This window comes from Hylaeus anthracinus, unplaced genomic scaffold (genome assembly GCF_026225885.1).
Source record: "Hylaeus anthracinus isolate JK02 unplaced genomic scaffold, UHH_iyHylAnth1.0_haploid 11994, whole genome shotgun sequence".
Classification (NCBI taxonomy): domain Eukaryota; kingdom Metazoa; phylum Arthropoda; class Insecta; order Hymenoptera; family Colletidae; genus Hylaeus; species Hylaeus anthracinus.
The window spans coordinates 686,354-701,383 of record NW_026534341.1 but is presented as its reverse complement, the minus strand read 5'-3'; the positions used below and the strand labels follow the sequence as shown (position 1 = coordinate 701,383).

The window sequence follows — 15,030 nt, the reverse complement described above, 5'->3', positions numbered from 1 at the left end:
AGAGAGAGAGAGAGAGAGAGAGAGAGAGAGAGAGAGAGAGAGAGAGAAATCAAACGCTATTAATCGATGTTCCACTTTGGCAGGTAACGATTTCCGTTTGTATTAATTAAAATCCAATATGCACGCTCGGTTTTATGGCTGGGTATCTTCAATTTTCTGCTACCATCCCTCTCGACGCTAATTCGCGATAAATTCAACGTAACTGGTCCACTTTGTTGGAATTTTCATACAACGTTCGCTTGTGATACATACATACTGCGCCGCGGTACATCATTTTACGATATTAGATCGCCGACGAAGCTACCGTTGGCTAATAAACACTAGGAATTCAAATTTCGAGGGCGGCTGCATTACTTATTGAAATTAAACCTAACGATAAGGATATTAAAATTTAATTCTTTTTCTACAAAAAGAAACTCTACGACGATTAAAAAGTCGCAACAACGATCAAAAGCTCGAACCTGTTCGAAATTTCTGTTAGCTCAATATGCAGGGAGCTTGGTTGATCATCGATCGTCTTCGAAGGACCGAAGGAAATTTTTCGTGGCCGATGAGAGCGTTCCGTTCTCCAGCGAGGGCAACACTCTTGGTTCGACACCTTCGAACTCGTCGGCCTTCCCGTCTGGGTTAATCTCGTCGTTGAAATCTGTTCCAATTTCCGCGCGCGGAGGTGGAAAAACACGTCGCGGGGCGAAACGCACATGCGTCTACGGCCCTGTCGTCCGGGGAGCGGATTTTAATCAGTCGATGGCTCGTGCGAATTAGAATGGGCTAAGGGCGGATCGATGTTTAATCTCTGTAAGAGACTCGAGGGAGCTCGCGTTACATGCGGACCCGTGCAACGTTACGCACTCGATGCATTTCTTTTTTTTTTTTTTTTGTTTTAACTTGCTTATTTTTTTAATAGTGTCCAGTTCATTTACGCGCGGACAGCGAACGAAGAAAAGTGACCAAACTGATTTCGAGAGGGTCGTCGAGGCCGCGAAACGCGACGACATCGACGTATACGTGTATGTATATCGGTTTCGCCAGCTGAAAATATCGAATATCGATTTAACTACGCAGTCGAACCTTGGCATTGAATTCCTCCGCCTCCGTCGTTCTTTCGCTCGCGGTATCTTCCCTTTATTTTCCGGTACGCTTTTCATGCGTTCCGCTATTTCTTCTCTTTTTATACGCGCCCATTGTTACAGTAGACGCTCCGAAACTACTTTTCACCCGGGGCTGCGACTACAGCCCCCGTACACGGGCACAATATCTGCCTGCATTTTGTCGTTATGGCATTGTCGGGGGACACACGGAACGGTCTGCTCTTTCCTTCTGTTCGAAGCTTTGCGGTTCTACTTAATACCCCTCCGCGCGAGTCGTCCAACCCTCGCTGGACTTTTTATCGTCCACGATACGAACGGACATCGAATACTTCTTTTTCGAGGGTCAACCAAACCCACAGCCAATCGGTTCTTAATAAATCTGGAACAAGGTTCGACAGGAAAGAAGTCGTAGCTGATGTAAAAAGAGGGAAATGAAATGCAAAGTCCTCGAGGCGAAAGTTGGAAAATATTTTTAAAAAACTCTTACATAACAAACTTGTTCCAGCTCTTCGTAGGTATTCAGGCGAGATCGAGGTAACAAAGTTTCATCAAACTGGGAGATGCTTGGCAGATGGTTCGTTGCGAGACTTAATTTCCACTGGGGAACAGGTTGGAAGTAGATACGGACTGCCATGTACAGACGCCGCGAGTCGGAACATCGGTGTTTCGCAGTCGTTTACGACGGGAATAGAAGGCTCTCTTGGAACGAACTACATAGAAAGTATAACTGCGCGTACCAGAATTTTCATAATTGTTTCTGCCTTCCCTTCGTTTTTCCTCTATGCTAAGTACTCGAGTTAGACACGCTATTGTCCGACCACTTACACCCTCCTATGTACTCTCCGTGTATTCTATACGGACAAAGTGGACCTTTCATGCGAATTGGGTCAGACGTGCAGTCGGAAATTACTCCCTAATGTCGACGATCTAGGTATTCGCGGTATAAGAGGAAGGGAATGCTATTTTTTAGATAAAAAAAATGATACTATATTCCTCCTACCCGTGGATCCCAAAAGACCTAGCCTCAGCTCTGGAAGGGTCAAAGCAACGGTCTCACAGTTTCGCTAAAATGCATCGACTGGTGGGTCCCAAAAGACGCAGCCTTTTCCCTCGAAGGTGTCCAAAGGCGCCTCTGGTCTCTACCGAACCGAGTCACGGTTAGAAATCCCTCAGCATTGGGACGAAACTCCAAACTGGGGTGGAACAACAACGTTTGAACGGGGTCGAAGGAACGCGCTGAAAGCTGAAAGGTCGCGAGGATTTTAATTTGTCAATGGCGAGTCGCGGAAAGGAAACGCGTCGTTGGAACGGGGTCCCTTGTGCGCGTCGAACAATGGACACGAAACTGAAAACGTACCGTGGACGCGAACACAGGCCCCCGTTGAAGCACGTATGCATCGCCAGACGAAAGCGTCGTGCACACTGCACACTGCACACGTGGCTCCAGCTGCGAGAACGCGTCTAGTTTCGCTGGCTTTATTTCGTTATTGTGTTCCTCGGTCCGCGGGACCATTTCCTCCCTTCCGAAAACAGAGCTTTTCGTTCCGGTGCTACGTTGAAAGTTTCAGCAAGCAATCTGCCCCGAGTCTCTGTGCTCTCTATCGGGAAACACCTAAGCTCGTTCCAACCGTGGTCCATCCGTTGTCTCTCGAATCACGGATGAATTTTACACGAGACATGCGAGCACGTGCATCGACGCATACGACCGAGTATTGTTCATACGGCGTGTAAAGAGACGAAAGCTTCGCTGGAAATTATTCCTAGTATATCGAGAAATTTGTGGGTACTAGAAAGGAAATTTGTCTAGGTGGGATTCCCGAGTTTCGATCAAGATATAAAATAAATACCACGTCTGGTAGATTGGCTCGAAAACAATATTTGAATGACGAGCAACATCCAGAATATTCAGATGTCTGCGTAATTATACATATTTTCTCATTCTTTACCGCAGGTCTTTCGCGGACCATAGCCATTTATATAGATATCTGTGGTCACTAGCCTCTGACAATTCACGTTTCAAATCCCGAATCCTTTATTTGTTAATAAAAATACTACGTGTTTATATAATAAAGTAGCAGCCGTAAAATATTAAATTACTGGAAATAGTCGTTCGACGAAAATGTTCGAGGTAACTTTTATCGCGTCTCTGGTTTCGCCGCCATAATCGTATATCACCGTCGAATAATACGGATACGAGTGATCTGTAAATAATACGCGAAACTTAAGCGCGGTACAAATTGCTTCCGCTGAGATGGTCGATGCTGGCTTCCAGCCTCGGCTGGCACAAAGCGTTCCTCTAACCGAAGAAGCTTTTTCCGGCTCGTGGCTTTCTTTACCACCCTGCCATTTCGACGGCTTAAGCCCTTCCGAACCGGGGCTCGCCCTCGTAACGAGATATAATATTTATATTACACCGAGAAACTATCCTCCTCCCCTTCCATACACGCGGAAACGGCTTCATTAAGCAGCTTCGCGTCTCCTCGTCGCTGGCAAACACGCTGATAAAACATTCAACGCGGAAATCTTTACACGTTCTATTCATGGTTGACTTGCGACGCGAATCACCCTCATTTATAATTTCATTCCTGGTTATCCAACACGTGAATTCGCGTTTTGCTATTTCTAATCGAATGCTGAATAGAAAATGTCAAAGTAAATATATCGCTGATTCGGACCAAAACCAGTCGGAGACAGTCGAATCTTTATCTTCTATACTATTCTCCCTTGTGTTATTTACCTTCCTAGACTGTGGGAGTGCTTTGGAAGATTATAATACTTTACCCTGACAATTCGAGGGATCGATGCTCGAAGGCGTCCTCGGTCACGTAGGGACGATTCCCTTCTTATCGCGTCTGGCTCCCAGTTTTCTAGATCGTTTCACCTTCGCGTGTAACCGAGCTTTTTATTTTCTATCGAAAATACATTCGAGGCGGGCATTGTACGTCGCATCGAATATACGTCTCCCAACGTCGCGAGTATTCCCGATTCCGCCCAACGCCGTCTCTGATTTATCCGATCGGTTGAAGGAAATCAATTGCGTTCGCGGAACTGTGAATAGCCCAGACCAGACTTTATTTCGTCGAACTCGGTGCTCGCAACGTTGATTAATGCCAAACGCGATTGCTTATCGATTTCCCCTTATCAAAGCTAAAGCACCATTCTGCAGACTATCTTCCTGGTGGATTTCTAATCATTCCGGCCTTATGACACACTTGGACCGCGATACTATAAACTCCACAAGAATCCCTAAATTTCCAAACGAACCATTAGCGATCCCTCGTCAAAATTAGCCTAACAAGCGCTAAACGCAGCCGCGAGAAATTACAGATGCGATATCAAGTACAAAGTAGAGTACACGTGTGGCGTTTTGCCAAGAAACGTCGACCGCGACCAGAAGAGGGAAGATTGAATTTGTTAAATATTTAAAGGCAACCCTAGCGCGCCTGTACCGACTGCGTCCCTTCATGGCTACCAAGAGATTTCCACGTTTCTCTTTTATTTATCCGAAGACGCGTTTTCTCGACTTCGCCTCGACTCTATTTAGAGAGATGCTCATGGGATCGGAGTCCTTTTACTTCCGCGGCTGTTATTAAATATTTATTTATTCATTTAGCATATTTATTGCGCCAAGCCTGCAATACCGAGTCTGTTGCCTCAAAACCAAACATCAAGGATACAAATAATTCCTGAGAAGTATCTCGAATAGAAAACGTAACGCGTTCATCGACTATATTTCAAAATAAATGTCTCCAACGTCACCAAATATAGAGGATTAGATCGTCCATCTATTTTATAAGAATAACTCCTCGCAAGGAATAACTCCTTCGTATCGTTAAAAGCAACAGAGATATTTGAAATTTGTCGCGACTCGCCCTAAACAGTTGTCGTATAATCGAGTAACTTGAAAAATAACGCTAGTTGTCATCGATGAGAGATCACGGGAGTTCAGGAGGGTTAATATTAAAACGTAGATTATTTTAGGAGCACGTTTCACCTGCCTGTCCACCCGTGTACCTGAATTATCTATGGATCACCTCTGACTCATCGTATCGGAAAGCAAGGCCGCGCGCAACTTTTACCGCTTCGAGTAAAAGGGTAGACTAGTGGGTGCGTCCAGGATTGTCTGACGACACCTGACGGAAAATCTCAGACAGAGGAAAAAGAGGAAAGGCAATGAACGATCGCTTAAGCATCGTGTAACACGCATTATTAAAATATATTTTCAAACGTTATAAAGCCTTCATCAATTCCAAGCTGATTCTGTTTCGACCGAGGTCCACCTCGCGCACCTTTACCTCTACGCGCTGACCTATTGTAATTGTATTATTATTCATAAATCTCGAGGGTACGAGTCCATCCCTGCCCACCCCTACGTCCACGAACGCTCCAAAATGCGTAACATTTCGCACAGCCCCTGTTAACATTGTTCCAGTTCTTATGTCATTAATACTAAGCATACTGTTTCGAAACAGCGGATAATTGGTCTTTAATCTTATGTCTTCGTTCTTCTTCATGGACAGACCCTTGACTATTATCTCCATCGTGGTCTCGTCCGTACCAAACTTGGCAGCTAACGCTGCGCATCCCTCTTTCCCACACGATATTATTTTATCAATGAACGAATTCGACCCTAGGTCGGCCAAGTTGCACTCGCAGTACTCCAAAAATCGTTGAGCTATTTCATAGGATTCAGGATGGATCCAAGTCTGATCCAACAAATTCGGAGCGTGCTTGAGATCCTTAGCGCTTTTAGTTTTCGCGGAAGTATCGGTCATCGAAGTTTCTGGCAATACTCTGATAAATCCCGCGCATTGTTCGAACGACTTGGTCCCAATGCCTTTCACGTCCAATAACTGTTGTCTGTTCCTGAATGCGCCAAATTTAGTTCTCCATTCTATGATACCGTTCGCTCTGGATGCGTTTAAACCTGCAACCCTTTTTAGAAGGTACTGGGACGCAGTGTTCACATCAACCCCTACAAAACTCACAGCCTCTGAAACCACCTGGAATCAATTTTTATTATTTAATATCGATTAATTATATTTGGTGATAATAAGAATTGTATACTCGCTTCGTCTAACGCTGCGATTAACTCCTTCTCTGGCAGGTCGTGTTGATACATTCCCACCCCTAAATGTTTAGGCTCTACTTTTACTAACTCTGCGAGTGGGTCTTGTAGACGTCTCGCTATCGAAACAGCGGAAATTAGGTTTGTGTCGAGGTCTGGGAACTCGGATTTTGCTTTTGTACCGCAACTATAAATAGATGCTCCCGCCTCGTCCACTATCGTATACGAAACATCTATCGGATCGAATGCTTTAGACTTGATCAAGCTGTTTAAGAACGCTTCGGTTTCTCTGCACGCGGTGGCATTGCCCAACGCGAAAATTGTACATTTATGCTTCTTTACTAAACTTGTTAAAGTGTTAGCAGATTGTTCGTACGAGTTCTCCGTATTCTTATGAGGATATATTACGCTCGTTTCGAGTACATTTCCATGTTCAGAAATCACAGCGAGCTTACAGCCGTGAGTGAATCCTGGATCTATGCCGAGGATGATCTTCCCTCGTACGGGTGGAGTCAGAAGCAATTGTTTCACGTTAGTTACGAATACTTCTATAGATGCTGCCTCTGCCTTTTGTTTCAATTCGCTTCGAACGCGACGAACTATTAAAGGTTTGATAAATTTCCCGTAAGCATAGTCGATGCTTTCGTTCATCAGCGTAACGTGCAATTCAGACGACATGGCTTTTCTATATTGCGTACAACAGTGTTTTTTAAATGTTTTCTCGAGAAAGTCGGGCAAGATTACTTTTACGTTGAGAATCTTTTGCGCTTCTCCTCTATTGATGGCTAATATTTGATGAGGCCTAATGCTCATATTCGTCCCATTGAAATCGTAATACATCTCGTACTTCCTGTTAACATCTTTTTCTTTGCTATCAGAAGACTTCTTTGATTTACATTCAGACGTTTGTATTTTTATGACAGACGCGCTTTGAAGCTCTTTAACTGTATCGAATACCGTTTTATCCTTATTTATTATGTCTCCTATTATATGTGCGATACCTTCTTTAATCTTTTCTTCAGACTTCAAGCCAACCTTTTTAGGATTAACGAGAGATGCCAACTCGGGTAGAGCCTGACCTTGTAATACGGCATCGCTAACAGGCCCTAAACCTAAATCTCTTGCTCTGTCTGCCAAGGATTTTTTAGAAGCAGGCTTGAAAAATGAATAAATATGTTCCAAATCCTCCAAGCATTTCGCGGATGAAATAACAGAATGTATATTAGGCGTCCATTGCCCTAATTTATCGATACTTTTTAATATAGAAGCGGCTCGACGTTTAATCGCTTTAGCCTGATCGAAACTTTCTTTCAATGCTCTCAACGTATCTGGTTCCATACCACCGGTCATGTTCTTTCTATATCTTGCAATAAATGGAATTGTATTATCATCATTGAAAAGCTTTATCACATTCTCTGCTACATGCCTGTCAATATTGTTTACCTCACTCACATAATCTACATCGGTCCAATCGCTGCATTGGACATCGTTGAACCTTAATTGATCTACATCTTTTATCGTGTCTTTAATGTTCTCCTTGTCGGAGCTCTCTACTTTTTCTTTTTTACTTTTTGGATTCCTACCTTTCCGTACTTGTTTCTTTGAATCAATCGGTTCTTCAGCATCCTCAACAATCTCTGTTTTTACATTCTCATTTTCATGCTTTATCGCTTTTTGTTTCTTTCTCTCGGGTGGCTCACTGGTACTATCCTTTCGCTTTTTACTGTCTGCCTTTGTATCTTTCTTTACAGTTGGAGCCTTTTTCTTACTTTGCTTTCTTTTGGCTACTTTCGCTGTAGGAACATAATTGTCATCGCTCAAACCTTTATCAGAATCATCATCAGAATCGCTTATCTCAATTATTCTTTTTGTCTGACGTGTTTTGCGTAGGGCTCTCTCCATTGTGCAAATGTTTCAAACGAATGCGAGCAACAAAATAATAAATTACAAACAATTATATCGCTTCTTCGTAGTGAAACGTTAAATTAAATAAATAAGAAGATTGTATACTCTATACTAAATATAACAAATTTATTTATTACACAAATAAGACTACATAATAATTAAATAATGAAAAATCAGATATGTTTTGACACTACGAATGACAATGCCCGCCAACTGAGATTCCTAACCAAACCTGATTAACCTTATAAGTTACAAGTATTAAAGTACCGACCAATACTAAATGGTTTAGTGATATTGGCACATGTACATATATGAAATAGTTTCCACTGTTACTGCTAGATGACGCTATAAACTATTATTGTCGTAGCCATCTAGCGTTAAAAAGGCCGAACTAATTTTCGGAGTTTGGTCAGCGCCTCTATCGGGAAAACGCTCAAGTTTGTCCTCAAAAGTTCCTTTTTGTAGTGTTAGATGGCGCCATTTTCGCTGTTTTTTTTACCGACCTGTCGGTACATTACCATTATGTCGGTAAAAACACCGTATAGTGCCCACTGTTTCTCGTAGATGGCGCCATTAAGTAAAGAATTGATGAAATGTTCTTGCATTACATAACTATTCATACAAATAATATATTTGATTTATAAACTAATATATTGTAGTGTTGTAAAGCAAAGAATCGTATTAATTATTTATTTATTGAACAAAGGAATTACTTATTAATGGATCAGTTTTGCTCCATCTAGCGCCATCAGTGGAACTATTTTCACTACAAACTTGGGTGTTTTGCCACCGATGGCGCCACCAATACTTAGCCTAAACTATAAACTAAATATAAAAAATATATACATCCATAATATTGTTATTCAATTTTTTCTATTCTTTTTATTAAGTAAATAAGACAACGTAATAGTCTGAACTATGAAAAATCCCATACGTTTTGACCCTACAAATGGGAATGCCCGTCAATTAAAATTCCTAATCAAACTTCACTATTCTCACTAATCCACACCAATCTTACACAAGCATCGAAGCAACCGTTGAAAACGTGTTATTTGTGAATAATGTCCCTTTAATAAATAATATTACATTTTTCTAAGAAAGCTGTAAATAAGATTTATTTTGAATGTAAATTTAAGGTTCCATCAGTTTCCTTACATTTAGCTTTTGATCGATGCACATCTAACCGAAATGTTCATATATCATTAACATCTCTTTCATAATATTTTCTTTCTATCAATAATAACTATGTTCCGCATATCGTAATATTTAAATAAAATCATTGAGTTCAGTATCATTCGTTCTTGTATGATTCAGGTGTACATACAATGGCAGAAAAATTTCGATCACTAGTAAAGGTTATAACTAGCGAAATAAATAAACACCGGTTGTTTAACAATACGACGACATCAATTAATAATGCTACTGGAAAAGCGCAAAAGAAGTTTAATGACATACAAAACGTCGTTGCTTCGAAGTACGATGTTATTGCAAAGGTACTGCAGAATTTTCAATGATACATTATGATACATATCGTAAGAAACTTTTTATTTATCTCTTTCGTTAAAAATTAATACAAATAATGTTATATTATATTTACTTGGTTTGTTTTAGCAAGTCAATAAAGATATAACATTAATCCAAAATTTAAACGCAGCAGCCCTACAGCCAAGTCCATTACCTAAGAAAGTTATGAAGTGGTTGCAATGGTATCAACAAGTAACAGGCTTGGATGCGGTAGAACTAGCTAAACACCAAGTAATTTCGGCACAGGACAAATTATTCAAGTGTCAAGACGATAGAAGAAACCTTAACCGTCAAGCAGCAATAATAAATGATAAATTAAAAGAAGTATACTCTGAACTTATTCAGACTAAACGAGACGATCCAAAATATGTACAACTGACTATAATAGAAAACAAGAGTCTGCAAGAACAAGCAAGGATTATATCACAGCTTGATTTATTAGAAAAAGAAGAGAAGGATCAGTTTACACAGTTAGCTACTGCTATAAAGGAATATCATGATAGTCAGACAATGAATGCACAGAAGTATAAATACTTATCTATTCTTGCATCTGCCGCATTAGCAATTATATCACTGACTGGTTCAATGATATATAACAATAAGAGAATAGCAAATGTCAGGAATGTTCTAACTGAGGCTCAAGAAAAAAATGAAAATATACTTAAAAGTACTTTTCAGTCTTTGGAGGGAATTATGAATGCAAGGTATTCTGAAATTCTCAACAAACTAGATAATAATAGCAAACAAAATAATGTAGAATTGGTCAATCATAAATTCAATACAAATCTTTCAAAGGAATTGCAACAAGGTTGCATTGTATTAGGGGTTTGTATTGTTGGTATATTCATATTAAAATCGTTATTTGGGTAAAAATGATGTAGACATTTTTTTTTTTATGTATTGAAATGTAATAATGGGTGATCAATGAATTAGTAATATATTTGTAATACAATGTACAATTGGAAAAGTTGTACTATGCATTTAATTGCACTTATTGTGCATGACTATCCTATGCTTTGCACAAGGAACAAAGATTACAGTCCATCAGAAAAATATGTTTGTATATTTAATAAATGGGTAAAATACACATAATGCTTAGGTAGGAATAATTATTTAATTAATTAACTTTGTGATATACAATAGAACATCTGCAGCATAGAAGATATTATGAGTTACATATTAATATTGTAAATATTTATGAAGTACTTTTATTCAAAATAAAATGAAATTATTCTGTTAAAGATTAAGCAAATTAAATATCAATTATGTTACTTTGTTTATGCATTCCAAGGCTTCCATTCCATACCATCCAGTGATTTTCTCTCAACTTTTCCTTTGCCTACTTCAGACCAGTTAGTACTTAGAACAGTGCCACCAGATTCTTGCTATTTTTAAAAGGAATACATATATATTATTGTTTGCTACAAAACTTTCACATTTTTATAAAATCTGTTCAAGTTCAAATACTACTTACAAAAGATTTATTCATCGCGCGTCTAACTTCATCCGAGCTGTTACCATATATTTGTTGAAATAAACAATCCAAAGCAGCTACACCTTCTGGTTTTTCTTCAGCCTCTTGCTTCTCAATCTCTTTTTCCATCTTATCCCAATCACGTGACTTCTTACAGGAAGTAGGATACTTTGGTGGCTGATTACCAGCTTGTAGAATTTCTTAACACATCAAAGCTTAATTAAATACTTGTTTAATCTTTGTACATAATCCAGTTTACCTTGAGGTATAGGCTGTGGTGTGTTTTGTACAACCAGATCCCCTTCTAAGGCGTTCCATCTAATCCTATCTTGCTTCTTTAACTTGATTTCTATTTTGGATGGAAATACTTTATGTGAACACTGATCTGGTACTGTGGGATGAGCTAAATCTATCTCCAAACTATAGTCATTTCCAGATGGTAATGAAGCAGACACGCTTAACTGAAAACAAATAAAAGATCGAAAGTCTACTTTCGTTCAAACGCTCGGTAAACACATAAAGTAGACTCCGCGATAAGATCAGATCTTTTCTCTACTGTCAACCTATGTTTTTACCGTGTGTTTTTCATTGACAACTTTAACGTTTTGAGCATTCTTCGTGAGAATTGTGACTGTGACATGAGTTTCCGTCTGATACCAGTCATACCTTGTTTTTGGAACTGGCATCTGTAAAAATCCGAAATTTTTATCTGACATTAGGACACATCTGTGTTTCCATCTTTTTTTTCACGGCGTTTGACTGTAAAACTTACTTTGTTATTATCCATTCGGGTAGAGTTTCCTTCGCCAGCCATTCTCGACTCTGAAGTCAACTCGGAGTTTTCCTGCGCACCCTTTACACAAAACTCGCAAACACAACACTTCTCGAAAGTTCATAGGAACACTACATAACAAAAGCGTAACGATTGATGCCACAGGATACTCTTACAAAGCCAAAACTACAGCGGTTTTTAGATTATGAAGATCACTAGAATATCTTACCAATAGCGATAGTACAGCGTAGTTAATTATTAATAATTTGAGCGTCATTTTTTGATAGGAACTTATTTGGGTTAACAAAGTACTTGGAAAAAATTTCTTCAGAAAAGTCGCTATGTTTTGGGGCGAAAAAATTTGTTGACACAGCCCTGACGATTAGTACTAGTGGCGCCATCGGTGGGGAAACGCCCAAGCTTGTAGTAAAAATAGTTCTCGCTAATGTCGCTAGATGACGCCACCCACAATTTTACTCAATATATTTTTTTATTTACTATAAATGGATGATCGACACAATTCTTTACTTTACAATAGCATAAATTCATCATTTTTATGAATAGTTATTTAATGTTTCAATATTTTATCGACCGTTTAATTAGTGGCGCCATCTAGCAGTAACAGTAGGAACTACTTTCACTACAAACTTGCTCGTTTCGCCATCGATGGCGCCACTAATACAAAAATTAAAATTAAAGAATTTAACAAATTTACACGTTTGTTTACCTTTTTGTTACTTTATACGCTTATTATTTCATCAAATTTCAAGTTAATTATAAAGAAAATGAGATGCTAGGACGACAATAATTGTCATACACGCACATACCTTCGAAAAATTAGTTGAACTATTCATTGCTAGATGGTGATACCATGAGATCCATAGACTATAGACTATAGACTATAGAGTATAGAGTATAGTATAGTTTAATGGTTTCTATAGAGTTTTAAAATATAATGTGGAGAACGAATCTAATTTGCTGAACGTTGAACCAAAGCCTGGAGTAATAAATAACTTTCTTAAAAAATGAAACGACCCATCGAGGCTGTCATAGAAGAAGTAATTACAGAGCCATCGAAGGTCCAGCCGATCATTGGTATTAAATACATTCGCCTAACCCAGAACCAACGTACAGTTTGAGCCGACTCGTGTTTTGCGCTTTTATTAACATAATAATGCAACAAAATTTAGAAAAAATACAATTTTCGAACCAGTGTAAATAAATCTCGTGGTCGTCTATTGTCTCTATTAAATGATCATTCAAATATTAAGATAAATTCATCAATGACATGTCTCACGTGTCATTCACGTTTTCATTCAAGTTTGATCATAATTATTTTACAGTTAATTTCCAAAATGGTGAGCTTAAGGATGACAAAGCCAAAAAGATGTCGTGCGGTCTGTTCTACGACGAGAAGAAGAGAAACACGTGCTTGGCTCTGTCAAATGGACAAGTTGTTTACAGAGGTTATAAACCTGACACGAGCCAAGACTTGATGCGTACCATGCTCGTGCTTCACAATAAAGAGACTGGAAAAGTTAGGCTGATACAGGTTGAACGATGGCAAGTGACTCCAGTGCTAGAGAAACCAGTGATAGACAATACAGACATCAGTATAGATGACAAGATCAGTACATTAAACAAACAATTTGGTTCGAAGAAAGTTAAACGAAGAACAGAACAGTATGAGAAACTGAAAATGAATGTGGACTCTGTTAAAGAGCAACTAGAACAGACTGTATCAAGTAATACATTTATTATAAGTTGATTTAACATAAAGTAAAATTAAGATAACTCATGGTCAATCTAAGGATTAATATTAATATACTTTTAATATTGTTCTCTTTGCAGATGTTGAAATTGATAGAACAGATTTATCAATTCAATTACCAGACAATGAATTCATTACAAATACAGCTTTACCCGAGTGTAATAGAGATGCAACTAATGTAAAAGATGTATATAATGTATATGATATTATACCAGAGAATAAGTTGGAAAATTTATATGAGAAAGCAACAGAAATTTTAAACGAGGACTCCAGTAGTTTAGAAGGGTATTACAAAATTAGCAATTTCTCTGTACGCATTGCTGTTAGTTGTTCGGACATATGTTAATTACTGTTTTGTTGCATGCTCAGGAAATCAAAATTCTTTAGTCGGATATTGAAGAATATAAGGGTTGATCCAGACAATGTTAAAAAGACTTCGTTATTAGTTTATATACAAGCAGTTGCGGCATGGTTAAATATGCCGATGAAAGATGCTAAAAAGCGCGGCGTTGAAGTTTGTCCAGCTTCCGAAGATGTGAATTCATATATAATAAGCACGTACAGCGTTCAAAGTACTCACGGAAGGTACGCGAATACTCGTAAACGTAATATATGTACATGTAACTACTGAATATAATTTACAGGTTGAGACCGACCAGTGTAAAAGACAAAGGAGTAATACACTGTATGATTTTGGGTTTGATAGCTTGCAATTTTGTACTCGATTTAGAATTATTTTCCACGATATTTAGTCAGCGTATGAGTTTGAAAAAATTGACGGATCTCGCCAGAATCATCGGTGCTTTACCCAGCAAAGAGGATAAGAAAATGATTTCTCTGAAAGTCCCGTTGGCACCGCCAGTACCTATCATAAAAAAGGGAAAAAAGAAATAGTTATAAAAAGAGCGAAATGTTTAATCGGATATTGTTTTATAAATAAAATATTTTTAAACGAATACACGTTAAAAGAACACTTATTTTCAAAGACAAGAAAAAGTGTTTTCACACTAGAAACAATGTTTAAATATCTAGAAGAGTATCTCATTGAGAATATTTTCGAGTTCCTGTCCTTAATACTTAACAGTTTTGTGAAATATTCAACCAGAAACAATTTAAATGGTTACATATTCGAATGTAAATTTACTTCCCAAGTTGAATAAGTTCGTGGAACAGGAACACAAAAACAAACGAGAGAAGCCTCGAGCGCAAGGAAGGAAGAACGCAACGAGAATCGCGATGGGAAGGTGAGATGAAAGCAAAACGAAGGCGAAGAATTTAGGTTGTTCGAAGAGCGTGGAAATAATAGGGGAGATTCGATGATTAAACGATTTTAGCATGATCCTAGAGCTTCTATCGTGGTTAACGGAGGGTAAGGTCGAGAAAACTAGCACGTTGGCCGGCCCTGAGCGACTCCCCGCAATGTGG

At 38.8% G+C, this 15,030-nt stretch overlaps 4 protein-coding genes across 11 annotated transcripts in view; 2 read left to right on the top strand and 2 right to left on the bottom strand.

The window, feature by feature from the left end:
* Positions 1 to 10,909, top strand: part of LOC128889119 (uncharacterized) — a 74,522-nt gene extending 63,613 nt beyond the window's left edge. For 2 of the 7 annotated variants that reach the window (XM_054146502.1, XM_054146504.1), the window contains 2 exons: positions 9,379 to 9,557; positions 9,676 to 10,909. In XM_054146502.1, the coding sequence (XP_054002477.1) occupies positions 9,390 to 9,557; positions 9,676 to 10,458 (951 nt within the window). In that variant the 5' untranslated portion in view covers positions 9,379 to 9,389 and the 3' untranslated portion in view covers positions 10,459 to 10,909. Of the gene's footprint in view, positions 1 to 8,906; positions 9,201 to 9,378; positions 9,597 to 9,675 lie in introns of those variants that run through there. The other 5 variants (XM_054146507.1, XM_054146505.1, XM_054146503.1 and 2 more) reach the window with 5 other exon arrangements.
* LOC128889125 (S1 RNA-binding domain-containing protein 1) lies at positions 5,274 to 8,351 on the bottom strand. Its single transcript, XM_054146520.1, has 2 exons — positions 6,163 to 8,351; positions 5,274 to 6,094 (listed from the first exon to the last, which is right to left on the bottom strand). The coding sequence occupies exons 1-2, from the start codon at positions 8,059 to 8,061 to the stop codon at positions 5,321 to 5,323; spliced, it is 2,673 nt and encodes an 890-aa protein (XP_054002495.1). The 5' UTR covers positions 8,062 to 8,351; the 3' UTR covers positions 5,274 to 5,320.
* On the bottom strand, positions 10,684 to 12,196 carry LOC128889121 (protein SGT1 homolog). 2 transcript variants are annotated; one of them, XM_054146514.1, is made up of 6 exons: positions 12,064 to 12,196; positions 11,835 to 11,965; positions 11,638 to 11,748; positions 11,322 to 11,523; positions 11,063 to 11,262; positions 10,684 to 10,973 (listed from the first exon to the last, which is right to left on the bottom strand). In XM_054146514.1, exons 2-6 carry the CDS (start codon positions 11,874 to 11,876, stop codon positions 10,866 to 10,868), a joined length of 663 nt encoding a protein of 220 aa, XP_054002489.1. In that variant the 5' UTR covers positions 11,877 to 11,965; positions 12,064 to 12,196; the 3' UTR covers positions 10,684 to 10,865. The 2 variants fall into 2 exon arrangements, with proteins under 2 accessions (XP_054002489.1, XP_054002488.1); XM_054146513.1 differs by having other exon boundaries at positions 11,835 to 12,081.
* Positions 12,197 to 12,740: 544 nt separating this feature from the next.
* Positions 12,741 to 14,650, top strand: LOC128889115 (uncharacterized). Its single transcript, XM_054146494.1, has 5 exons — positions 12,741 to 12,929; positions 13,178 to 13,579; positions 13,686 to 13,890; positions 13,975 to 14,190; positions 14,250 to 14,650. The coding sequence occupies exons 1-5, from the start codon at positions 12,860 to 12,862 to the stop codon at positions 14,497 to 14,499; spliced, it is 1,143 nt and encodes a 380-aa protein (XP_054002469.1). The 5' UTR covers positions 12,741 to 12,859; the 3' UTR covers positions 14,500 to 14,650.
* Positions 14,651 to 15,030: the final 380 nt, after the last annotated feature.

Coding starts and splice junctions, on each gene's coding strand:
- LOC128889125 (XM_054146520.1), bottom strand. CDS start 8,061: ATGGAGAGAGCCCTACGCAAAACACGTCAGACAAAAAGAATAATTGAG. Junction 6,095..6,162: donor TAATCGCAGCGTTAGACGAA/GCGAGTATACAA, acceptor AATTGATTCCAG/GTGGTTTCAGAGGCTGTGAG.
- LOC128889121 (XM_054146514.1), bottom strand. CDS start 11,876: ATGGCTGGCGAAGGAAACTCTACCCGAATGGATAATAACAAA. Junction 11,749..11,834: donor CCCGAATGGATAATAACAAA/GTAAGTTTTACA, acceptor GGATTTTTACAG/ATGCCAGTTCCAAAAACAAG. Junction 10,974..11,062: donor GCGCGATGAATAAATCTTTT/GTAAGTAGTATT, acceptor TTTTAAAAATAG/CAAGAATCTGGTGGCACTGT.
- LOC128889115 (XM_054146494.1), top strand. CDS start 12,860: ATGAAACGACCCATCGAGGCTGTCATAGAAGAAGTAATTACAGAGCCA. Junction 13,580..13,685: donor ACTAGAACAGACTGTATCAA/GTAATACATTTA, acceptor TTCTCTTTGCAG/ATGTTGAAATTGATAGAACA. Junction 14,191..14,249: donor GTTCAAAGTACTCACGGAAG/GTACGCGAATAC, acceptor TATAATTTACAG/GTTGAGACCGACCAGTGTAA.